The 25,998-nt window shown below is 38.0% G+C and overlaps 1 protein-coding gene and 1 long non-coding RNA gene across 5 annotated transcripts in view; one reads left to right on the top strand and one right to left on the bottom strand.

Annotated features, from left to right (window-relative positions):
* LOC137093998 (uncharacterized) overlaps positions 1-25,998 on the bottom strand; it is a 50,993-nt gene that overhangs the window by 9,529 nt on the left and 15,466 nt on the right. For both annotated transcript variants that reach the window (XR_010908583.1, XR_010908584.1), the window contains exon 2: positions 18,978-19,092. This is a non-coding gene — a long non-coding RNA (uncharacterized lncRNA). The remainder of the gene's footprint in view (positions 1-18,977; positions 19,093-25,998) is intronic.
* Positions 1-25,998, top strand: part of xirp2a (xin actin binding repeat containing 2a) — a 48,436-nt gene that overhangs the window by 9,496 nt on the left and 12,942 nt on the right. Inside the window, exons 2-7 of one of the 3 annotated variants that reach the window (XM_067459113.1) lie at positions 11,085-11,181; positions 19,335-19,459; positions 23,178-23,312; positions 23,525-23,593; positions 23,792-23,858; positions 23,947-24,050. In XM_067459113.1, coding sequence (XP_067315214.1) covers positions 11,085-11,181; positions 19,335-19,459; positions 23,178-23,312; positions 23,525-23,593; positions 23,792-23,858; positions 23,947-24,050 — 597 coding nt within the window. Of the gene's footprint in view, positions 1-11,084; positions 11,182-16,153; positions 16,603-19,328; positions 19,460-23,177; positions 23,313-23,524; positions 23,594-23,791; positions 23,859-23,946; positions 24,051-25,998 lie in introns of those variants that run through there. The other 2 variants (XM_067459112.1, XM_067459114.1) reach the window with 2 other exon arrangements.

The raw sequence follows: 25,998 nt of genomic DNA, 5'->3' as shown, positions 1-25,998 counted from the left end.
TCCTTCCGGTTTCTCACAAGTTTCGGCAGTTTTTTTCGAGTATGGGTCTACTTGACGTTAAATAGATCGGAAGGTCCTTGTATGGGCTGTACGGGCTCTTCTCCCAGAAGGGTGCGCACGCACGCGTAACTAGAGGGAGAGAGAGGAAATACACGCCATAAACAGTCTCTCAGGTGCAGATCCAGTCGTCCGTGAACACTTATGACGCGCCGCGCTCCACTTTATTCCTATGGGTTATGTCGAGCGACTTCAACGCTTCAGCACAGCATTCCGGGAAGGCAGCGCTGCATTTGAACCGATTTGAACGCAGAAATGACGGGAAGCTTCAAGGCATCGCTTCAGTCGCGTCGCAAAGTGGATTTCCACGGTCACTGCTGTCACAGGACTTCACCAAATCATACCAAAGAAGTGTGTTTTTGACAGAGCGGTCCCAGCGATAAAGATTCGGTCCTGCTTTGGAAGCAGCCGGTGAGTAAATCAACTTCAAATGTCTCTGCTATTGGCTACCGTCGCATGAGTAAACATCAGTAAACGATACGATCGCGTGCTTCGTCATTCAAATGCGCTAACGGTTACTCCATTGTTGTTCTATGTATAACGTTACACTAGTCTGACGTGCAAAACCGTTTTGCTTGCTACCTCTAAGGTCTAGTCACATACAATAGTCCATAAACCGAATCATGTCCTCATAAACTGCACACAAAGGCCCCTAAATACAGTACATACCACAGAGACGGACATCCTGATGTTGCCGTTTCTCCTGTTCAATTTATTTCAGCCTCAGATTTGATTGTGGATCATTATCTGTATTAGCTGAGATAGCGATGGGTTTCTCCACACTTGAGGACGTCACCGCTTTGTGCAGATTCGTCATTCTTTAGCTCCGCCCACACGATACGCCTCCAGGTGCTCGGTTTTTTCCGGAAAGACTCGGTACAGCCCATATTTCTTTTATAAATATGATAAAACTAAAGACTTTTCGGAGATATGAAGGATGCAGTACTACTCTATAGGTACTCAAGATTGACATGAGATTGACTGAAACTGAGTGTTTCACCCCCCCTTTAAGTTTGCCATAAATGCTTGTCAGCAGATTTGTCAGTACAACTTTAGACATAAAGCACTCTAACGTTCAGCTAATTGCATTTCATATAAATTTAAATGGACCCACTTTATATTAGGTGGCCTTTACTACTATGTACTAACATTTAAATTAATCATTTGATACAATGCACTTATTGTGTACAAACTTGTTTTCGCATTGTAATTATTATTTATTTAAATACCTGCATGTAATTACATCTGTAATTCATTTCTGTAATTACATTGATAATTACACCTAACCCTACCCTTAAACTCACCCACACCACAGCTGTCCCCGTATCTTTACCCGTATCCCACCTCAATATGAGCAAAAGTGTTTTGCAATACAATATGAACACAATAAGTACATTGTATCTATTGTTGATGTAAGTTGTTAAGGCCACCAAATATAAATTGGGCCATTTCAGGATATTAATTAATTCAGTTTATACTTAAGTAAATTGTTTTCGATTATATTATTTACATAGGTGCTCTTTTTAAAAGTAAGCTAAAGTGCACTTCCTTTTGACAACTTAAACGTTATGGCCCGGTTTCACAGACAGGGCTATGGTTAAGCCAGGTTAGGCCTTTATGTTCTCAATTAGGACATTTAAGTAACACTAAACATGCCTCAGAGAAAAAAAGAAGAAGAAAAAAACATCACTGGTGTGCATCTTAATGGAACTGTACGTAAGATCGTGGCCAAAACTGGTACTGCAATCATTTTCAAATGACAGTAGAGAAGTCTATCCCCTCTCCCCCTCCCCCATGACTCAAGGTCGCCAGATTGGCTGCAGGATTCAGCAGGAATGTTTGTAGCTGCAGCTGTGGTAGCTAGAGCAGATCTGATTGGTCGATAGGTGTAGGGCGGAGCTTCAGGCCAAAACACAACATGTCAACATCAACATCAGTTGAGGGCTGCAACAACAACTTTTAAATGACAATATCCTGGCCGGACTACTGTTGTCAGTGATAAGTATTTGAAATAAACATGATTTCTTAATGTCTAGTGACATTTCAGGGCCATTTTATGATTAATTGAAATACATTTCTTACATACAGTTCCTTTAAGACAAAACAATGGCACTGACTTAATTTACGATGTCAGTGCAAGTTGCTTTCAGTTAAAACAGCTAAAACATGTATTTTAGTCTGAGACTTCTCTAATAAGCTTTGTCTGAAAAATCAGGGGTAAACGTGTTAACATGAGATGAATGTGATAAAACTGCTTACTAATCTTGTCTATGCAATGTTATATCCAATTTTTTCTATCATCGCTAATAAATTGGAAGTCTTTACTCTTCCTTCACGTTTAGTTTTGAATATATGAACTCAAGCTAGAGGCTAAAGCTAGCTGACAGCTAAGCTCTGCCCTGCCACTGCTAAATATACCCTACAAACACAGTAACTTCATTGCTAAAAGTGTAGAAAGTATTAAGTGCTGTCATCTCACTCTTTTAAAGTTATCCATGCGCTATGTGTAGAGCTCAGGCTAAAAGCAGGTCCTTGTGACTGTTTCTGGCTGCCTTTAGTGTTAAAAATAAGAAAAACAAAACTGTTGGTCAAGGCCTGAGGACAACAACTCAGATATGTAGATGTTAAGCTGTTCACGCACTGTCACAGGATGTTCGGTATGTGTGGTTGTGTCATCTCATGTGCGCAAGGTAATCATACCACTTCTTCACTTTGTAACCTGTGGCCTTGTTCTGACTACAAACCACCTTTCATCATTCTTTATTTCCTTCTGCGTGTGCATAAAAGCCTCTCAGTTTGTTTTAAAATAGTTGGTGGGAATAATATTGTTTGTGTTAGCAAGAAGATGTGTGTGTGTGTGTGTGTGTGTGTGTGTGTGTGTGTGTGTGTGTGTGTGTGTGTGTGTGTGTGTGTGTGTGTGTGTGTGTGTGTGTGTGTGTGTGTGTGTGTGTGAGTGAGTGAGTGAGTGAGTGAGTGAGAGAGAGAGAGAGAGAGAGAGAGAGAGAGAGAGAGAGAGAGAGAGAGAGCTTGTTTTTGTAACTCCAGGTCAGTGACTCATGTTTAAATATGTCCACTTATCAGAGACAGGAGAGTAATGGGAGACTCTCAGCAGTGCTTACAAAAACAGGAAATCCCCTTACATACACAAGCACACGTAGGTGACCAGATTTCAAAAATGAAAACCAAGGACATTTCTAGTTCAGTGATTCACCATATTAAAATTTCCAATGTAATCATCTATATAAATTAAAAAGGGACGTCGCTTGAAATTACATTTAGTCATCAGTGCAGACTGTAAGACTATAGCTTTTATTCATATTTTGAATCAACTTTTAATTTTACATTTTAATTTTAATGTAAATGGGTCATGAATTGAGAAATCTACTTTCCCTTGAGCTTTTAATATATATATATATATATATATATATATATATATATATATATATATATATATATATATATATATAAAAGAATAACCTGTAAATTTAACGCTGAAAACATCCTTGTTAATCAAAGACAAACTTTTATTGACACCAAGCCCAGCAAATGTTCAGTCTCAGAATATGCCACACCTTGACGTCGTCTTGTGGTGAAACACCGCCTCAACATAAGATGAACCACGCCTGACATGACATAGGCCTACATAGAGCTAAACCGGACAGAACTTCTAAGCAATAAACTTACCGCATAAGCTTCCAATTTTATGAATGTATGGACTTTTTTTAATGAATATCCAGCTCACGTGTGGAAGACAGTGCGTGTTTGTTCCTTCATTTTACCACGGATTTGTTAGTAAACAAGAGGCTGGATTTGCAGACAGGATGAGATTACATGAATGAATGAAGCAACACACTAATGTGAGTAAAACTTTTTTTTTTATGTGATAGTATTGCATTGTTACATATTGTTTAACATCTATTGATTATGTGTACGTGTCTAATTGAACATAGCTTAGCACGCGGTCAAAGGCTGAAGAATCCTTTATTTGTTGGTTCATTGCGATTTGGGATCAGACTCGGACATGTATGGGCCAGGGCTCGCAAAGCCCAACGTCCCAGGTCTCTGTGTGTGTATGTGTGGTTCACGGTTGTATCCACTGAGCCAAGTAATAAACAAATAACATTCCAATCAATTGCGTGTGGATTAGAGATAACTCATTGTGTTTGTTTGATAAAGATATTTTGCAACCACGGTTGGCAATTAATTCCAGTTCTGTTTTCCCACACGCTTTCAAAACAATCCCTCAAGTGTACTGACAGGGGAGCTGAAGCTCATTAAATATGAAAATCTTATCCAATTCTAGCCGTGGGTGTTTACTTCCAAGTCTTCAGTGCGGCACGCCCATGAAAACCGAATGGTCAAGAGAGCCTCAAAATAAGGATAATAGGGAAAATAGCCTATTACTTATTCTTGCAACCTATTACTAACCTAATAACCTATTAGCCTATTACTTATGCTTGCAAATAATGTCCATCAACTTCTGTTCAATAATATTTTTTTTAAGTTCAATAAGCTCGTATTATTTAACTTTACAAGCTGTTATGAACAGACAGGCCACCAAAATTGGTAACACCTACAAAAAAGTACCATGTTAAAGCAGCACTGGGTAACTTTTGCTCTCGGGGTCCCCCTACAGTTAAAAAATAATGTCCTCAACTACTGTCATAAGCTGTCATCCGACAATAGGGGATGCCTGAACTAGTGATGCGCGCTAGTGACCTGGTAGTTCCATGGAACTAGTGATGCGCGGGTCATCTCATAACCCGCGGACCCGTATGTCTATTTAATGGTCGCAGGTGCGGTGCGGGTTGTAAAAATATATACAGTTGTCCGGGGCGGGCCAAATATCCTCATAAAAGCGGCCCGCGGGTTGGAGCAGCACTAACAGTTCCCCTGAACACTGCAGGAGGAGTTCACATGCAGGTGTTCTTCTGGCGGCGCGTGTGAAATGTCTTCATCCCAGGTACAGTCAGTGGCATATGTTTCAGCATGTCATATGAATATAATTTCATGGGTTTTATTTTTTTCAAACGCCAAATGATCGCGATGCTCATGTTTACAAGCCAGCATCCTTATAGTAGTCTATTGGTAACCGTTTTACAGAATCTATATGATACTTCAGTTCAATGTTTGAGTGGTAGGTAATCACCATAACAAGCATGACAGCATCGGTCGGGCGCGCCTCCTTCAGCTCACGCCGACGAGCAAACGCTGGTCCAATGTTGATCCTCGTCCTGCCTTTAATCACATCACTTTTTCGTTTCCTCTTATTGCTTTCCTCCAACAAAACCTTTTCTTTCTTATTTGTCTCTGCTGCTTCGGACATGACTATATTATATAGGGATGCACCGAATATTCGGCAACCGAAATTATTCGGCCGAAAATAGCCAAAAAAAGCACTTTCGGCATTCGGCCGAATAAGTAAAAAGGCCGAATAATTTTGGCCGAACAATGACGTTTTTAATGACGCGATCAAAAAGTAACCCACGTAGAGTAAGAGATGCGTGCTTTATGCAGCAAACATGTCAGCAGTGTGGAAGCACTGTTTAGTGCTGAAATTTAGTGCTCATGTCATCGATGAGAAGAGGAACCGACTTTCATGTGAGAAAGCAGAGAAGCTACTTTTCATAAAGAAGAACCTGCCACTTTTCCTGAAGAAGTAGGCTAAGTAGGCTTATGTCTAAGACAGTTATTTATTTGTTGTGGGTTCATCCACATTTTTTGCACTATTCAATGCACATTAGTTGTTGTAGACATACAGAGTTACATTCTTTCAGCAGTCAGTTATAGGCCTAACATAGGCTATTCAAGAAGGGGGGCTTCTAAGATGGCCAAATAAAAATATATTTTTTATTTTACTAATTATTTATTTTAAGTTATGTTGTGCTTAGTTTGTTTAATATCTGCTGGAATGTTAAAAAAAATTCAGTGTTAAATAAAAATTTTGAAATTGTATTTTTGTTATTTGATTTATTTCTCTGAAAAGCAACACAAAATAGTAAAAAGCAAATTTTTACTATTTAATTATTATAATGGTAAAAAAAAATTGCCAAATAAATGGAAAAAATGCGAAACACCGCGTTCGGTATTCGGCCTTCGGTCTTCGGCCAAGCATTTCATTATTATTCGGTTTCGGCTTCGGCCAAGAATTTCATTTCGGTGCATCCCTAATATTATATATCCGACGAACAAAGTTGGCCTCGCACGTCCGAATTTAAGGAAGTGTGGGTGTTGGTGGAAGTGACGTATATGCCGTAAAGCAGTCGAATTTTGTAGTTCTTTTTGTTCTCGGGTTACTACCCGAAACCCGAAGTTTAAAAGTACGATTAAAAACGAAACAGACCCCTTCAAACTATGGCAGACATGTCATTCAACCTATTGTAAGTCGATGTATCATCACAAGAGTCTTGAAAATATATTATGAAGGTTGAAAAGTTACCTAGTGCTGATTTAATACCATGTTGTTGTCTACCATGCTGGTAGTCCCATGGTATTCTCTGAAGTACTTTGGAATGCCATGTAAATACCTTGGTATATGACCTTGGTATCATTATACGCATTAAATTACCATATGATCATCTCATACTTAAGGACTAACTTAATATTGGCATGATGTATATGTAAATCACTTCGGTTTTAGTAACATTTGACTGAAACAAGATTCAGAAAAAAGCACACATACTTAGGAAATAAATAACTAGAATCAGATCGAATCTCATTCATATCTGAAGTTTGTTCAGGTGAAATAACTCACGCATAACTCTTTTAATCGTTATCTAGGTCAAATTTTAACTGCATCAGAGATTCAACTTGATCTTTTTAACTAGGGTGAATTCATGCCCAAAATATCAGTGCATTTGAAAACACAAACAGGGTGTTTGACAGCACTGTGACATTGATGACAACATGAGAAACCCACACGGCTGTTTATTAGAATTCATTTACAGTAGTTAGCCTTTAATTTACTTGCAGTGTAACTGATAAAGTGAAACTTAGCCTTTCAGTGTGTGTAAATGAAACCACCTGTTCTCTGCTGGGCAGGTTGAACCTTGACCCCCTAGTATTAGACAGTCTGTGTGTGTGTGTGTGTGTGTGTGTGTGTGTGTGTGTGTGTGTGTGTGTGTGTGTGTGAGTTTTATGCCAGATGAGCTGAATAGTGAAATGGGACTCCACATGACAATGTGTGTGTGTGTGTGTGTGTGTGTGTGTGTGTGTGTGTGTGTGTGTGTGTGTGTGTGTGTGTGTGTGTGTGTGTGTGTGTGTGTGTGTGTGTGCATTAGCATGTGTGGGATAGTGTTGATTTTCCCTTCCTGATGTTATGAACTACAGCTGCATGAATGTTATGGAAGAGATTTGATTAGCAAATTGTTTTGAGAAAAAGACAGAGGGGTAAATGAAAAGAGAGCGCTAGATAGCGAACAGTGTTCCATCTGGTTTTTACAGTAGAGTATACTGATCAGTATACTGACAAGCAAAGCAGTGTCATCAGCTTCTTCGTTCATGTTTACTATGGTTTGTTGTTGTCGTGACTCGTGAGCGCTAGTTGGTGTTCCAGTATAATCGGTCTGTCGAAACTCATGCATTGAAGAACGTTCCGCGATGCAAAAATAAGTGTGGTTAAAATTATGTTATTTATTTTTTTGCGTAATTAATTAACGCGTTAAACTCCCGTAATTAATTAATCTTAATTAACGTGTTAAAGTCCCGGCCCTAAAAAAAAAAAAAAAAAAAAAACTATTTAAAAAAAACTATTACAGCTTAGACAACATACACTTACATGTTTATCACTTTTAGCAGTGTTTTATGTAACTTCAAAGGGTTTCCTGTAAAATGACACCAAAAGTTTGCAATTAGACCACTGTATGTGTGTATGGGAAGCTTTTCAATTTGGGTAGGCCACATCCAGGCAGAAATCCCGAAAATGGTACCAGATGTTAAGTGGCTAAAGTATTTTCTTTCTATCTAATATCTGAGGCAGTGGTGTAGTACGTAATACGCAGTATATCTACTATTAAAACGTCAAGGATTTCCGTAGGTCTATACAAGCAAGATGATATGTAATAACTAATAATATTGTTTAGTGACAGGATCTTTCACACTTTCATTCATAAATTCACCCCGTCTGTGTAGCGAAGCAACAGGGATCGAATCACGAAATCCACTAACCAATGGAACTTACTGTATAAAGCAAAACGTCACAGAATTTAGCAATTTTTTTAATTAATACATCAGAAGTAAGCTGTACAATGAATCAAATCTTGATATGGACTAAATACCATGTTGGGTACAGTGGGAACAGTACCCGAGTTGAGACATCCATCCGTAATGCTGTTAAACTGCCCAACCAATTTATTGAATTTGTAAAATACCTTTAAAAATGAGGAATAAATGAGAGATTTTTTTATTTCCATTCAGAATTTTATTTGATCATTTATCAATAATAAATTGCCATTTACCATTGGCAGATTATTTTGCTTATTTTAAGCAAAAACTATAGGAAAAAAAAAAGACAGTCACGCAACATGCCAGTTTAAGCACAGCACAGATTAAGGTTTACGAAAATGTAAGTTAAATTTAACAGTCATGTAAGGATGAGAAGCTTTTCAATGTGGAAGAGCTGTGGTGAAATGAAAAATTGACCTTAGAAAAAAAACTTTCACCGATATCTTCGGACTGGAGGAGCGCACAGACTTCAAATTTTCCACGATTGAAGAGGACGCTAATACGCACGTGCGAAGCAAATATCACAGATCAGACTTGTTGTGCACGCAAGTTATTTGAGGTGTCTCAAATGTACCCCTGTACCAACTGTACTCAGTCTACCTATGACCCTCGTGTTGTTTTCAGCATCTGCCATTTCACTTACGATATGAGGGCATGGACACATGAACTTCATCACAGAGCTACTATGAGAGTCACTTCATGAACATTTCACCATTTCACTGAATAAAATGATCGTCATTCATTCGTCACATCATACAGCCTAAATAAATAATGAAATGATATATAATAAAAATAATACATATCAAATTATAAAATAAAGAAAAAAAGATAAATACGCTACACCATAGACAATTATTACAGGGATCCATGAAAATGGCTCAAAATACTGTATTCTACATCCCAGGAAAGTAGTTGGTGATGTCACTTTGTAAAGAAACACTACACACCTATAAATTGAACATGTAATGCGCGTGACATCACCATTTTCACAAATTGGCATTTTTGTAGTGTACACAGAGTCCATAGCTTTATAGTTTTCAAAAATGTGCACTTTGAAACCAAAAGTTTTCAAAAGTTTACATTTGCATGCCCCCAAAACGCTGTTGTCTTGTAAATGAAAGGCCAAAACACATACTAAAGGTTTCAGTTTTTTACTTAAAAATAGTGTAAATGTCCCCATAGCTTATGTAAACACAACAGTAGCCTAAAGCCTAGTTCACACTGCCCGATTTTTGCCCCGATTTTGAGTCGCCGACAGGTTTTGCGAAATCGCCGACAAATGCCCAAGATCATAGGCAAATCGGTGCTCGTGCACGCGAGTGACAATCACGCAGTGTGAATAATCAAAGACCCGATCAGAGAGAATCACCGACGCCGGTGAGATATTTGGCATGCTAAATATCTGGACCTGTCGGCGATTGAAACTCCTGCTGTGTGAACTGCGTTCTGACTGAAAATTACACCGACAGCCAATAAGAGAGTGAGATACAGGGCAGCGGGAGGTTCAGGGAGGAGTAGCTAATAGAGCAGAATATCATATTATTGATATAATATTATATATAATATAATGTGCAGTATTTTAATAGATACATTTACAATTCTATCAAACAGAAACAAAGGCCAAACATTTGCACATCAGCCACAGCAGCAGCACATTACAAAATTGTTTATTTACCTCAAACTCTCAATGCAGAACACAGTCCTGGGTCCCTCTTTCTCTCCAACAATTTCTTCCGCCATAATCTTTTTTCTTTTTCTCCACAAATCAGCGCACATACAAATGCAAACTTTTTGCAGTTTATCGTTTCTAATAAAAATTCCAAGTCTCGCGCGAGAACTCCGGTCTGACGCACGTGTGATCTCGCCTTGTTTAGCCTACTTGTCACATCGCAAGTGTAAGCATAGTACTTTTCCGTTAAAAACACTGCCTGACAGAAACATTAACTCAACCAGTGAGCTCATCCTGAACCAGAGTTGTACTCCTTTATTATACGTTTGTTTAATTAATTGTCATTACAAATGCAAACCCACAAAACAGTGATGATGAGATAGGCCAACACCGAGCTCTTTTCAATGCATGCATATATGCAAATTTTGCAGCTTTGAACTGTTCAGATACTTGCAACAAAATAAATCAAATATTAAAATATTGTAAAATATTCTAGCATTCCTAACTCATCAAAATGCTAAAGCTAAAAAACACTCAAAATGAGTGTTGTTTTTTAGTTTTGAGCTGTGGTTTGTGGCAGAATATGTTTGATTTTGATGCCTGTCTAATGGTCAAAATGATATACACATTAGAAATTCATTTTGCGAACTGTACAAATATATTTCCTTTTGTTAGTATGCAAATGTTTCACAGATGGCAGTTTGTTTCAGTGTTCTCACTCTCCTTCCCCATTTATGTTCCTCTTTCAAGGGCATTATCGCACTATTGATTTGGTGACAGCTTTCAAGCTTTAGGTGAACTCTTGCTTATATAACACAAAACTGAGTTTTGTTGATATACTGTTAATGATAAATAGACCAAACAAACACACACACGCGCGCGCGCGCGCACGCACACACACGCTTCATGTAAAGTCTCACTGTTCTGAACTTTTGTTCAGTGTGTCATGGAACTGGTGAATGCAAATGAAACACTGACTAGAAAATGTTCTCTAACCACACCTGCCTCTCTCTCTCTCTCTCTCTCTCTCTCTCTCTCTCTCTCTCTCTCTCTCTCTCTCTCTCTCTCTCTCTCTCTCTCTCTCTCTCTCTCTCTCTCTCTCTCTCTCTCTCTCTCTCTCTCTCTCGCTCTTTAGGAAGTGAGTAGTTCACATTCGCCCAGTGGGAGAGTTGCAGACAAATATAGTGGTGTAAAGGAAAAAATGTCAAATCAGGATTCAAACTTTGGAGGCTGTGAGTATCCTTTGGCTTTTATGCTACTGTAAAAATTATTTTTAAAAATTCATCATAAGGAAGTTTGGCTCTATAATATCTGATTCAGAACATTTTTGTGATCTCATGTTTCTCATTTGATTTTCCTGTTCGTGACAGAGGTGCATATAAAAGTGACATGATTAAAGACTTCACACATTGCTGTCTAAAATATGACAACTGTGCTGACAGACTTCAGCTTTAGTGCTCATGCATGTGTGTATGTACTGTACATGTGTTTAGATTTCTGCTGCAATCTTGTTCTGTTAGTTTAAGTGTAATCAGATCCAGGATATAGTCTTTAAAGTACCCCTACTATATACCCTGACTTTACTTTACAATGTTTGTATGTTTTGAAATATATGCAGTGACAATATGCTAGTGGGAGGCCTGTGTAATTTAATAGGTTTGTTTGACAGGTGAGCTGATTTGTGTATGGTCAGTGTCTGCATGTGTCTCTCTTTTGTTATCCCTCTTTCATTCTTCATTCTTTGAAATAGACAACCTTGTTTATGACAGGTCCACGTTCACACATTCATATCCTCCTACTCAGAAAATGTCGATGTTCATCCCTCAAGTGTGTTGCATTCTCTTTGGTATCTGGTATCATTTGACACACTTATGATTAATGGCTTTAGTGTTGTACAGGGGGGGAAAAAATCAGATTGTTATGATCATATCATTACAATATTTTCAACTTTCTCTCTTTTTATCAACCCCTATTAACAATCACAGGTAGTGGGAAGCTTGGGACTCTTTTAATTGCCTTTTATCCTATCACATATTTCATTAATCATCATAATAGGTATCATTCAAAAGCTTACACCCTCAGTATTCATCCTGTGAAAATCCTGTTTTGAAATTGGACATGGCTTTACCATGGAAACCTGCCTTAAATACTTTTAATCAATAAACAATGGTGGCTATATTGGTACAGCGCCTAAACAGAATCTCATAGGAACTTCAAATTTTCATGATATCAACAACTTGGTTGTCGATACAGCTTTGATTTGATAGCATTTTGAAGTAAAAATGATTTTATATATATATATATATATAATATATATATATATATATATATATTATATATATATATATATATATATATATATATATATATATATATATATAATCTGTTTATACAATACATTTGTGTTTACAGTACATTTAACTTCTACAACTTTTTTTACACATTTACTTTAGCAATAATCTACTGTGGTTTCTTTAAAAAGAGATTTTTTTTCTTAACCATATAAAAAGCGCACAGCATTCGTTTGGCCAAAATAATTTAATCTGAACAATCATGGCTGTTAAAATCAAAGCCACATCAAATACAAAAGTAAACACAATAGCTGCTTAATTATCATTATTTCATTTTTAAATATTTATATAATATGTATGTTATATTACTTTTTTTTTCTCAAATCTGTTTATTGAACTTTTACAATAATACAAACACAGGAGAAAAATGAAAAAATATATATGTATTCAAATAATATGTTAATGTATTATTTAAAATATTTTGTAGAATAATATAAAATGTAAAATAATTGGCTAGTCCCTCCATATGTTGGATTATACAGTTAAATTTTTATATTGAAATAGTTGGGAGTGTTTTCTTTGCCACTTCTGTCACTTTGAGTGACCCAAGTCCTGGCTAATTTCTGACCCTGACAGACGTAAGATCTTTCTGTTAAATGTTTTATTAATCAGATTTTTGAAGCAGCTGTCACCTCCAGAGATCCTCTTCAAATGGTGAAAGTTCTCTGTCATTGAAAATTGTGTTAGTCATTATTTATTCACCCATATGTTGTTCTTTCCATGGAACACAAAAGGAACATTTTTGAAGAATTTCGCATACAATGTCCATAGTTTCCATGTCTATTAGGCTCCAAAAAACATAACAGGCAACATAGAGGTGTATGATTCAATGCATTTAGGAGTGTGGTCCTGGTCAAGACAATCTCCTGAACTCCAAACTGAATGTCAGAATGGTAAAGGAAAGGTGATTTAAGCAATTCTGAGCATGGCATGGTTGTTAGTGCCAGACCGGCCGAGTATTTCACAATCTGCTCAGTTACTGGGATTTTAATGCACAACCATTTCTAGGGTTTACAAAGAATTATTTGAAAAGCGAAAAACATCCAGCATGCAGCAGTCCTGTGGGTGAAAATGCCTTGTTGATGCTAGAGGTCAGAGGAGAATGGGCTGACTAATTCAAGCTGATAGAAGAGCAACTTTGACTGAAATAACCACTCGTAACAACCAAGGTATGCAGCAAAGCATTTGTGAAGCCACAACACGCACAACCTTGAGGCGGATGGGCTACAACAGCAAAAGACCCCACCGGGTACCACTCATCTCCACTACAAATAGGAAAAAAGAGGCTACAATTTGCACAAGCACACCAAAGTTGGACAGTTGAAGACTGGAAAAATGTTGCCTGGTCTGATGAGTCTCGATTTTCTGTTGAGACATTTAGTGGTAGTCAGAATTTGGCGTGAATGAGAACATGGATCCATCATGCCTTGTTACCACTGTGCAGGCTGGTGGTGGTGGTGTAATGGTGTGGGGGATGTTTTCTTTGCACACTTTAGGCCCCTTAGTGCCAATTGGGCATCGTTTAAATGCCACGGCCTACCTGAGCATTGTTTCTGACCATGTCCATCCCTTTAGGACCGCCATGTACCTATCCTCTGATGGATATTTCCAGCAGGATAATGCACCATGTCACAACGTTTCAAATCATTTCAAATTGGTTTCTTGAACATGACAATGAGTTCACTGTACTAAAATGGCCCACAGTCACCAGAGCTCAACCCAATAGAGCATCTTTAGGATGTGGTGGAATGGGAGCTTCGTGCCCAGGATGAGCATCCCACAAATCAACTGTAAGATGCTATCCTATCAATATGGGCCAACATTTCTAAAGAATGCTTTCAGCACCTTGTTGAATCAATGCCACATAGAATTAAGGCAGTTCTGAAGGCGAAAGGGGGTCAAACACAGCATTAGTATGGTGTTCCTATAATAATCCTTTAGGTGAGTGTATATTGCACCCTTCATATCTCTCAAGAGACTTTAGTTTCATCATGTTTATAAAAGACAGATATGCTATACCGATTCTTTACAAAAACAGCCAAATTCGTGGAGGAGTGCAGTGGGGGGAGTTAAAGAGACACGAGCACACACAAACATATGTTGTGTTTTTTCAAAAAAAAACTAATTTAGAATGTTTATGAATCCAATTACATTGTTGGGACCGCTGGATGGTCCCACAATGTAGGTGATCTCAGGTTTATATTACATTGGTCCCCACAATGTAATTTAAACAAGTACACACACACACACTATCGATTTACTATACGTTGGTTTTGTTTAAATTACACAGTATGCACTTAACCGTCGATTGCACATTTGGACATTGGATGCAGTTTTACTCAACGCCTGTGGTTTTGACTCATGATCAGGATCACACAAACACACTGCAGACTGCGGAAAAAACAAACCACAATCACGGTTTCTTTAACGCTGGGATATTTGTGAAGCTGAACAAGAATATCTTTCCCTCACAACCAAAAACACACTTCTTTAGTGACATTGTTGATTTTGTGGTCTAAAAAACTAAATGACAGTGCTGCCGACCGCTCCCATAACCCGAACCAAGCTTGTTGGTGGCCATGATCTTGCTCTCGCATTGGGGTGGGCTTCCCAAAAGCATCGTTAGCCAACTATGGTTGCAAGTTCTGTCGTTATCAGCATAGTTCAACCAGTCAGTGTTTCCCACTGAAACCATTGTTCCAATGAACATTGGCAAACAGCATCGCAAACTTGTGTGACTGCAACGACATCTCTTGGCCTGTTGTTAGAAGCATAGTTTCTAGATTGCATGACATGTGGACTTCATAAATCCTTATCTTGAGCAAAATAAGCAAGCTGACATTAAGTACAATCTATATATTTTATTTTGAATACATACAAATGTAATTTACGTCCTTTAGTTTGTCAAGAGATTTAAAGCACCTTTCTGCGCAGTACGCATGTGCGGACGGGCTCTATGACTTAAAGGGTTAGTTCACCCAAAAATGAAATTGATGTCATTAATGACTCACCCTAATGTCGTTCTACACCCGCAAGACCTCCGTTCATCATCGGAACACAGTTTAAGATATTTTATATTTTAGTCCGAGAGCATAATGCAGTCAATGCCCACTTCACTGTCCATGTCCAGAAAGGGAATAAAAACATCATCAAAGTAGTCCATATGTGACATCAGTGGGTTAATTAGAATCTCTTGAAGCATCGAAAATACATTTTGGTCCAAAAATTAAAAAACTCGATTTTATTCAGCATTGTCTTCTCGTCCATGTGCCTCCAAAAAGAATCAGTTCATGAATCAGTGAATCGATCAATGATTCGGGTCGCCAATGTCACGTGATTTCAACAGTTCGGTTCGCGTCAAACTGCCAAACTGCTGAAATCACGTGGCATTGGCGACCCGAATCATTGATGTGGTTGAAAGACAGATTTGTGACAATATGGTTTCAGGAAACAGTCCTGGCTAGCTAGTTGATTTCTTCAACGATGCAGCGTACTATAGTATTTAAGCAGTGAGTTAAGCCGTTGCTCAGAAAACGTACCCCTGGTCGATTTGTGCTCGCGCTCATCCGGGAGAAGCGCCTATACAAGCAATTCCACCCTTTATGATGTCATACAGAGCCATACTCTGAAAAAAAAAACTTCCCGAAACTTATTAGAATCCCGAAGGTGTATTTGGCATAGAAATACTTTAAACGTCATACGCCATATATTTATAAGAAATAGCATTAAACTACTAATGATACATTTATCTGTTTTTTTGTGTGATTTTTGGAGCTTAACAGCTGTGGTCACTATGAGTTGTAATTGTATAAAACAGATCTGAGTGGAAAGAGACTGAAAGGGTTCACTGAATCTTCTTTATTTGGTGAACTTTTCCTTTAATGATTATGTAAAGAGATGCAATGGGATTTTTATGCAGTTTATGAAAGCCAAGGATGAATGGCCCTAAAATCTCTCAGACAGTAGGGTGCCTCTCCCCCTCAGTGTGTCTGTCTGTCTGTCTGTCACTCTGTGACTTCAGGTTAAGGGCATGTTGAGTAGCTTATCTAAAAAAAGGCCTAGCAGACTGGCAATCTTTTAAAGAGGAGGAGGGTAATGGTAGGGGCCTCTGAAATACAACCAGCTGTCTCTGCCCTCCATCACTCTGAGGTGAACCGGACAGTAGACTGGAGCTGGTCTCCAAACATACATTCACACTTTTACACGGACGCTGGGTGTCTAGGGGTCTCCGGGTGGGATCTGTTGTCCAGGTGACACTATAGTAACGTTGAGGAACCGAGAGGAAACCTCAGACCTCTGTAGGTGAGTGTGCTTCAACAGAAGTGCTTTCTGATGTACTGATTTACGTCTGTTGTCCATTTGGAAGATGAACGGCTTCTGATTTAACCCATTTTGATAATGAATTATAGAAATCAGTGCTACTCAGTAATTTGACAATCATCTCATTTGTACTTTTTAAATGGTAAATTGGGTTGAGATAAACTGAATAAGTAAAATATATTATCAGGTTAAGAGCATGAGGCCAGTGGCACCACGCACATGTGTTTCGGGAGCGCTCGTTAACAATGCATGAAGAGGACACGTGGCATATTGTTACATCATAATTGAGCTGAACTAAAAGAAAATTGATGAGTATTATTTATATGAACATAAAGTAACAAAAGGGTTCTTTTGTTAACTAGAAACCAAGCCGTTTCAGATTTTCCAATACCTGTTTGTTTACTTGTTCACTGGCCTTTCAGGAAGATAAGATCTTAGTTTTGTGTTTAAGCAATTCAAAACTCGCATTGCTTTTCATTTTACAATAGTAACAGTTTAATATATGTAAAAAAAGACTATGATGACTAGTTTCAAGAATTAAAAGTTAAGCAAAATAAATTTGAAGAAAAATGGAAACATGTTACGTTAACTGTTTAAACTGTCTTTATCCTAAAGAGCATTGCGGTTGCTGTAAGGCGGTGAGTGTCATAAATGTCGGCTCACTCGATGAGTGTCTCAGAATAGAGTCCTAAAGACTGGACTTTCTGCATTTAGCCTGTAAGCTACTGCTGCATTCCATAGACGAGTCTAGAATATTGCAGGCCTACTGACATAATGCTAACACATACAGTGTGCATTGAAAAGTTGAATCATACATTCAGTAGATGTCTAGCGTATAGATTGCTAATACCAAAACCAAATCAGTAATTTATCAAAATAAATAAAATAAAAACTGCCATTTACACTAATGCCTATTTCTCTTGGTCATAGGTGACAGAAAAAGGCAGATCATATTATTAGAGATGTAGAAATATGAATGATAGACAAGTGACAGGTCTAAAGAATTCCTTGGCTTTGCATTTTAGGAAGTCACTCTTCCTGGGGCGTCTCTCTCTCTCTCTCTCTCTCTCTCTCTCTCTCTCTCTCTCTCTCTCTCTCTCTCTCTCTCTCTCTCTCTCTGAAATATGAAACTAACAGGCCTTGGTTTAAAATAAGTCTTCTTTAATTGCTCTCGGTACTGTGGTTACTTCACGTCATGGTAATGCGCAATAGTCTAAAATGCCGCCAACCCCTGCGGTTCTAGATACTTGGAGGTTTTCTGGAATGTTGAGTCGTCCATCTTCCCCGCTGATGTCTTTCTCTTACCATAATGACAAACGAGAGCGTGATCCCTCTGTCTCCACATCCCATCGTCGCAGTGTTTGAAAAGTGTCAAGATACCCTCAGGTGTAGAGTTTCTGTTCAACAGCTATACTAAAGCCTGCTTATTCTGGATCTGAATCATCTCTCTCCCTCTGCTGGCTAGCTTTACACTGGCATGCTCTGAATAACTGCTCTGCTAAAATTAACGGTTCAGGGAACATATCTTGGCCACATGGTGATACGGTCATGCTTTACAGATGCAAGAAAAGCAGTGTGGTTGTATGACACAGTACAAAGATCTGGCTTGAAATAATCCGCAAATAGCATTGCATTACATCCTCCAGTGGCTCTTATTTTTAACAGGGATGGACAGAATTCAAATATTCAATCAATGATGAATTTAAAATGTGCAACTATTCAAAGAGTTACAGTCTTTAAAAAGGTACGATTGGGTTTTATATAGAACCATAGGGTCTTGGCTCAATTTTAAAGAATCAATTATGCCAAAAAGTTTCTATAAGGAGATATGTCTTACATTTTTGCATACTTTCATGTTTATAAGCTGTTTAATTAATAATATTTAATGAAAAACAAAAATGTAATTAATTAAACGATTACTTCACCCAAAAATGTGAAGCCAAAAATGATTCCATAATTTACTCATCCTCAAGCCATCCTAGGTGTATATGACTTCAGCCAAACAAAATTGGAGTTATATTAAAAAAATATCCTGGGTCTTCCAAGCTTTATAATGGCAGTGAATGGTACCATTCACCATTCACACCAAGAAAAACAATACTAGTAAAAATGAAAAAAGTTTTAAATGCTTCAAGTGAACTTTATAATAAAACATGAAATCCCAATATACATTTTTAATTTTTACTTTTTGCTAAAAAATTATATTTAATAATAGTTACTTAATTATTGGTGTTAAAAAATACTTGACGGGTGAATATCCATTTATTGACAGTATGGTAACATTATATTGTGCATTCCTAACCTCATTACTAATATCTGTACATGACCATGGCCTTATATGTGTGTAGAACTCTTACTAGAGCTGGAGGTGGTGATGGCTTGGGGATCAAACTTTGAAAACAGTGATTGATGTGAACGACGTGCATGCTTTATGACATCATTCCTCATCTTGTCACTAGAGCCATCTATAAACTGAGAGACAGAGAGAGAGAGAGTCAGCATTAGCTGTCACAATACATCCCTGTTGTCAGTTTGACTTTGTCTGGCTATATTTACACTTAAAATATGACAGAGGATGTGATCTCCAATCTAACATTAGTTTCCCTGAACCAATCATGAACCCTGAGTCAGGGTAAAGACATGCGTCTATTTATGTTACAGTTTCAGGTTTAATAGCGAATGATGACCTGAACGTGTCTGTGTTTCAGCTGCAGGCAGCGCAGGTGTTTCACCATCAGGAGACACACACGCTGACGGTGAGACCGAGACCGTGCCGCTCAAGCAGAGACTGGCCCTATATCAAGCTGCCGCTACGAAGGAGGAGAGGAGCCCATCTGTGGTATTTATCAGCATGAATACACACACACACAAACACACATGAATATATTCTACACAAACTCATATCATATTTCCTGTCTAAGGCCTTCTACTTCCTCATTAATACAATTCTGTGAAATGTACTTTTATCCCATGTAAGCGTGCCACACTTAATGGCTGTGTAATACATAATAGAGGCATAAAATACACTGTAAATCAAGTTACTATTGATCCCATGTGGGAATTCGAGTTGCATTAAATAAAGTGAGAAGCCAGTTACTGGATGAAGTGGAGTATTTGCCAGTTGCTTGTTTTTAGCTGTATAAAAAATAAGTTTTGCTTGATTATGATTGATTTAAAAATATTTTTTGTTAATATCAAGCTATATTTTTTTGTTAATATTTTAATTATAGGCTATTACATTTGTTTTTTTTTCTGTTTTCATTTTAATTTCCGTTCAATCCATGTTTTACAAAAAATATAGCTTTTTCATATTTTATATGTCTGTGTAATATTTTAGCATGTTTTTTTTTGTGTGTGTAAGTTTTAGTTTATTCTGTTTAGTTTAGTAGGCTACTTTAAACTAAACAAAAAATGAGAAATGTTGCCTTGGCAATTACCTGAAATTAAACCAAAAGTTTAAGAAATTAAAACATTTAAAAAATATTTTATTACATTATTACATTTATTTTAAGTAATTAATTTAACAATTGTTTTTATTTAAACAATTTAAACCTCCAGTAATGGTGTCAAATTGTAGGCCGTTCTGGAAGGTATTCCACCCATTGTGAATTCCCAGGGGTTAAGAATCTGTATATTAGATAGCTGTATATTAAATATGAAATGTGGTCTGTTTTTTTTTTTGCTACAAGCCGGCATCACTCCTGTAAATAACTGAAGCCTCCGTGTTTCGATCGCCCCCTGGTGGTTGGTCCCAGTATAGCTCATATCCCCTGCCCCTCAGTGTCTTCTAATGGACGCACGATAAACTAAATAATATAATAACACTTCATATATTTTTTCCCCCAGACTTGGTTTCTGCCATTTTAGGCAGTTTTTAATCACGATAATGTTAGTTCAAGTTTTCATCTTTTAAAGGAACTGTATGTAAGAAACGTATTTCAATTAATCATAAAATGGCCCTGATATGTCACTAGACATTAAGAAATCATGTTAATTTCAAATACTTATCACTGACAACAGTAGTCCGGCCAGGATATTGTCATTTAAAAGTTGTTGTTGCAGCCCTCAACTGATGTTGATGTTGACATGTTGTGTTTGGGCCTGAAGCTCCGCCCTCCACCTATCGACCAATCACAAAGTCAGTAGTGTTTCCGCATCTGGGTTGCCAGCTCTGCTCTAGTTACCACAGCTGCAGCTACAAACATTCCTGCTGGATCCTGCAGCCAATCTGGCAACCTCAAATCAGGGGGGAGGGGGAGAGAGGAAAGTGATTGCAGTACCAGTTTTGGCCACAATTTTACACACACTTCCTTGAAATAAGTTTAGTTTTAGTTAGTTATTTGATGATATAAAAATGGGCATCATGATTGACAGCTCAGTTTGAAAGCTTCTCTGAGTTAAGTAATCAGTGAGGCACTAACTTTTCGTGATTTTCGGGAGGAGATTGGAGCTTAAATTCCTACATTTCTAACTGTTGACTTCACACCATAATTAATTGTTCTGTATCTGCGAGAGTGTTGGTGGGCTTGTGATATTGTGCCTCTACTTCTGCTCTCTACTGTGCAGGACTTACAAAAATAAACCATGGTTTTACTCATAGACTGTTTTACTTAGCCTGACAAGACAGACCCACATCAAGATGGTGGGTCTTGGAACTCACCATTGACAGGGTTCAATCCAAGGGGCGGGATAAACGGTTGTCTTTCAAACTCTCTCTGCACACAATTGGATAGCGCTAAGGCTTCTGGTCGGCAAAATTTTAGAAAACATCTTCCCTTCTTAGGCCGGTTTCCCACTGCACGCGTTAGCAGGGCGTAAGGAGCGTGTTTTTTTTCCGCCGCCCATGTTAACAGATTAGAGCATTCACACCGCATGCAGAGGCTCCGTGAGTTTCATTATCACCACATGACATCCTGCACTGCGAAAAAAGTAAATGAAATGCATAAAAACCCATCACTGCCAAAAGTTTTTGTCTAAACTTCAACGGGCTGTTTAAATGATTAAACCTAGAGAGGCATGTCTTAACTTTAAGGTTACTTTTATCATGTAAACTATCTATAATACAGCAGGTTATATGCATGTGTTTTTGGGACAGAGGGGAAAACGGTCGCATTTGCAGCATATGCTTCCCATCATAAATCAAAGCACGAGAATGACAGTGTCGGAGGAGAACACCGAAAAATGTGACAGAATGGACAATATTCCTCTGTATTTGCAATACATGAGTGGCGGATCAGCTGCGTGAGACGAACGCTGCCAGTGTGAATGCACAACGGGAGTGCGTGGCTCCCGCTCTCCATACGCACTGCTCCCGCCCTGCTCCCGCCCTGCCCTGCCAACGCACTGCTTGCACGTGCAGTGTGAAACCGGCGTTAAGAATGATTTCAGTGCCGTTCTTGTTCTTTTCTCAAATAAAAGCTTAACTCCAAGTCTTTCAAAGCCAAAGTCGATACGAAAGTCGATTTGAAAGGCCGCCGTTCGCCAGCTTCTTTGTTTACAAGAAGCATGGGGAATCGTCACAACTCTGCCGTCATTATGTTTAGCCGGCCCACTGAGGCTCTATGCATGATGTGATTGGACTGTACAGCATTTTTTTTTCTTCAGCTCAGATGTCTATGGAAAGTTGCTAGACGACAGGGTTCGTCTATTGCTACACTGTGTTTTATTTCTAATGACGCAGTGAAAATTGCCAAATAGTGCTATTTTCATGATTTATCTTTTTTTTTAATGTGGTTCAGATACAAAAATATTTTGAGTTTCTATTTATTAAACAAATTTCCTTCATTGTATCAACTCAAATTTTTTATTTCAATAAACTCAAAATTATAAGGCAACCAGGTTACTTACTTTTATAAGTTAAACTAACAAAAAAAAATGTACGGTGTAGGTTTTACTACAAAAAACACCAAAATTAGTTTTCCTATTGTGCTGCATTCCGCTACATTTTAATATCATTGTAGAGAAAAACATTTCTTGTTGCTGGTTAGCACATGGTACACTATTTTTTATGATTTGCACAATAGGCCTATGACGAATTGTAATTGTAATTAAATAATAAATGATTAACAACAACAAATAATGATATGACTTCTTAAAAGATAGTGTTTCGTTTCTAAGAAAAGAGGAGATTAAAGTCTTGGTTTTCAACCTTGTATGCCCCCTAGAGGAGAATGCACGATTTTGCAGCGTTAGACGCTGGGTCAACATATTTTATTGATCCTGGAACATTCCTGTCTGAAAATGTAATCATAACCATATCCCTACGACCCTACCCATAAACCTAACCCTACAAAAGTAATCCCTTAAAAACCCAGAAATTAATGATAGATGAATAACACTGATGTAGAATCACCTTACCCTGGTCACCTTAGCCTAAACTTGACAGAAACTGTAAACTGATGAATGTTGTTCAGGATCAACAAAGATGCTGATCCAGGAACATGCTGCACTTGGTGAAATCGGGTTCTGGAAGGAGAATCATGTCTCAGATATTTTCTATGTATGCATGTACATGTATATTTATGAATTTGTTTGAGCATTTTACTATGTGTCATAAGGTCATGGACAGCTCTGAGCCGTGCTCTCTGCCAGGCGGACTGGCCAGTGTGAAGAAACAGTTTGAAAGCCATGAGCTCAGTTCCTCTTCTCTATCCCAAAGCACTGTTACACAACACCACTACCAGCAGAGACAGGTACAGCAGACGAACACACAAAATATCCACAAAAACACATTCACAGACTACAATAAGACTTGATGAAAGAGTACAGTTTACAAAGCTACTTTATGCCCTATTTGGCAATTACCTGATTAATGTTTAATTGTCATATAACATTATCATACTAACAGTTGTGAGTTGCATAGTGTGTATGTTTGTACAACAACAGGTGTTCTCTGTTTTAATAGCAGGTGGTGAGCTCATCGGAGGTGACGGTACGAAGCAGTGTTAAAGAAAGTAGTACCTCAAATGCTCAGGTATATCCACACAAGATGACATCCCATTTTTATAATACTGCAGATGCAATACACACAAATTCATATTCTGTCATCATTCCACATCTAATATAGTTAGTAGAAAAATCTATATTTTGTGGTTTGGCATTCTTTTTATAAGGTCTTACATTTTAAAGACCTATTGAAGTAGTGGCGTGCTGCTCATTGTTTCCATGTTAGGTTTCCCTGGACCAGAATGTTCACCAGAGTGTGGCCTCAAGTTTTGGGGATCATTATGATGAGAAAGGTAGTGCTGTGCAGAATTATTTGTTTTAAATAACACATTGTGAGAAAATGGTGAATTACCTCATGAATGTTTGCTCGTTCTGTTAAAGTTATCGTAATTGGAGGAGAAAATTTGCCAAAAGTTTCTACACAAGTCCTGAAACAGCAACATGAAAAAAGTATTGAGGAAGCCACCCCACCCAAACATATCAAGGTAAAAATAAAGTTTTACTATCAATAGATTTAAATATCATTACGCCTGTTTCACATCGGATGCGCACAGAGCTGTGCTTACAGAACTGGAGCAGTACGCTCTCATTTTGCATTCACACTGGCAGTGTTTGTCACAATACTTGATACTGCAAATATCGTATTTCAGGTGTTCTTGTCCGACCACTATCTGCCACATGCTTTATGCTGGGCCTACTCACACATACTCTCCGTGTTCCCCTCCTACTATCTAACACACATATAACATGCGGTTCTCAACTGGTTTGGCAATGGGACCTACATTTTTCCATGGTCATCAGGCCACGACCCACTTTTTTAGGATTGCCGGTGTAAAAGAAAGGTGCAGGTATGACGTCACTTTGTGGGCAAGCCGGCACTACACTGGTTCCTTCAACAAAAACGTAATAGGATTTTCCCCATAGGCTTTGGGTTATTGCTAAAAATAAGCTCTGAGATCAACAACAGTTTATGATACTTGCACGTTTTGTCCTTCAAGATAATCACACGTTCACAGACGAACACAACTTTTATGAATTTTGAAGCCTAAATGCAGTCACCAGAGGTAAAAAGCTCAAGGTAGGCTATAAAGGAACTACACCACATCCCCTCGATTTCACCGTCACCATCACTAAGCTTTCGACAAATATTTAGTTTTACCTCAAAACATTTTCACAGAAAGTTTTGAGTTGTAAATAGTTTATAAGCGTACAATTATGAGCATAATGAGTCTGTAAATCTTAACAGACACGTAAAAGCTTAAAAAAATCCAGAGTGGGGTAATACTTATGTATTCATGTCATTTATGTCTTGACTCTTGACCACAGACCTAATTTCAGCCATTTAACCAAAACACCATTCAAAAAACCCATTGACTTGAAAGCGATGAAATGCTAACTCGCTTCCGCTTTTTAGCCTACAAAATGACGTCATAAATGCACCTCTCTATTGAAGAACAGATACTAGAAGAACAGTATAACATCTGACAGGACAGGAAAGCTTGTTTTTCTGAGGTGAGACATTTTAGCAACGATAGAATAATGACACTGACATATAGCCTGACAACAACTCATCTGACCGTAGATACTCGGGATAACGTTTTTTTTTCCCCGGCACTTTTTGCATCTGACAGAATTGTTAAAAGCTTTCATGCACATCAAAATAAATCTCAAAATAAAAGTCTTGCATCAGAACAACATCTAGAATTACGTTTTTTTGTTGTTGATGTTTGTTTCTTTAACTGCACACTCCACTACCTACTCAGAACGGTCTTGCATTTATATGACAAAGGTAATCTTAAAAGTTAAGATATACATTTAGTTTCATTAATTTAAACAGTTTTGGCAAAATATCCAGTCAATTATTAGTGTTTGCATGTTTTTTTGTTTTTTTGTAATGATTTTTTTACAGTGCTGAATGTTATGTGGGGATTATGAAATATGGAACACCTGACTTATATATGATTTTATGGTAAAAAAAAAAAAAAAAAATTGTTAAAGGGGGGGGTGAAACACTCAGTTTCAGTCAGTGTCATGTCAATCTTGAGTACCTATAGAGTAGCATTGCATCCTGCATATCTCCGAAAAGTCTTTATTTTTTTAATAATTATATAAGAAAGATGCGCTGTTCCGAGTCTTTCCGAAAAAAGCCGAGCGGGTGGGGGCGTGTCGTGTGAGCGGAGCTAAATAATGACGTGTGCAGCAGCGCGCTGTGTGTTGAGTCGAGTGCGTCGTAAAGCTGTCTCATCCCTAACAGCGGGAAAAAAACTTTATTCAAAATAAAAATATGGCTTTTAATCAGATACAGCCATACATCTATGATCCAGAATCAGACCCAGAGGCTGCAGTTGAACAGGAGCAGCAGCAAAAACGACTAGAGCAGGACGTCTCTATGTGGTACAAGTTATACACTAACTATATAATATGCTTAGCGGC

This window comes from Pseudorasbora parva, chromosome 12 (genome assembly GCF_024679245.1).
Source record: "Pseudorasbora parva isolate DD20220531a chromosome 12, ASM2467924v1, whole genome shotgun sequence".
Taxonomy (NCBI): domain Eukaryota; kingdom Metazoa; phylum Chordata; class Actinopteri; order Cypriniformes; family Gobionidae; genus Pseudorasbora; species Pseudorasbora parva.
This window is presented reverse-complemented; position numbering and strand designations above follow the sequence as displayed.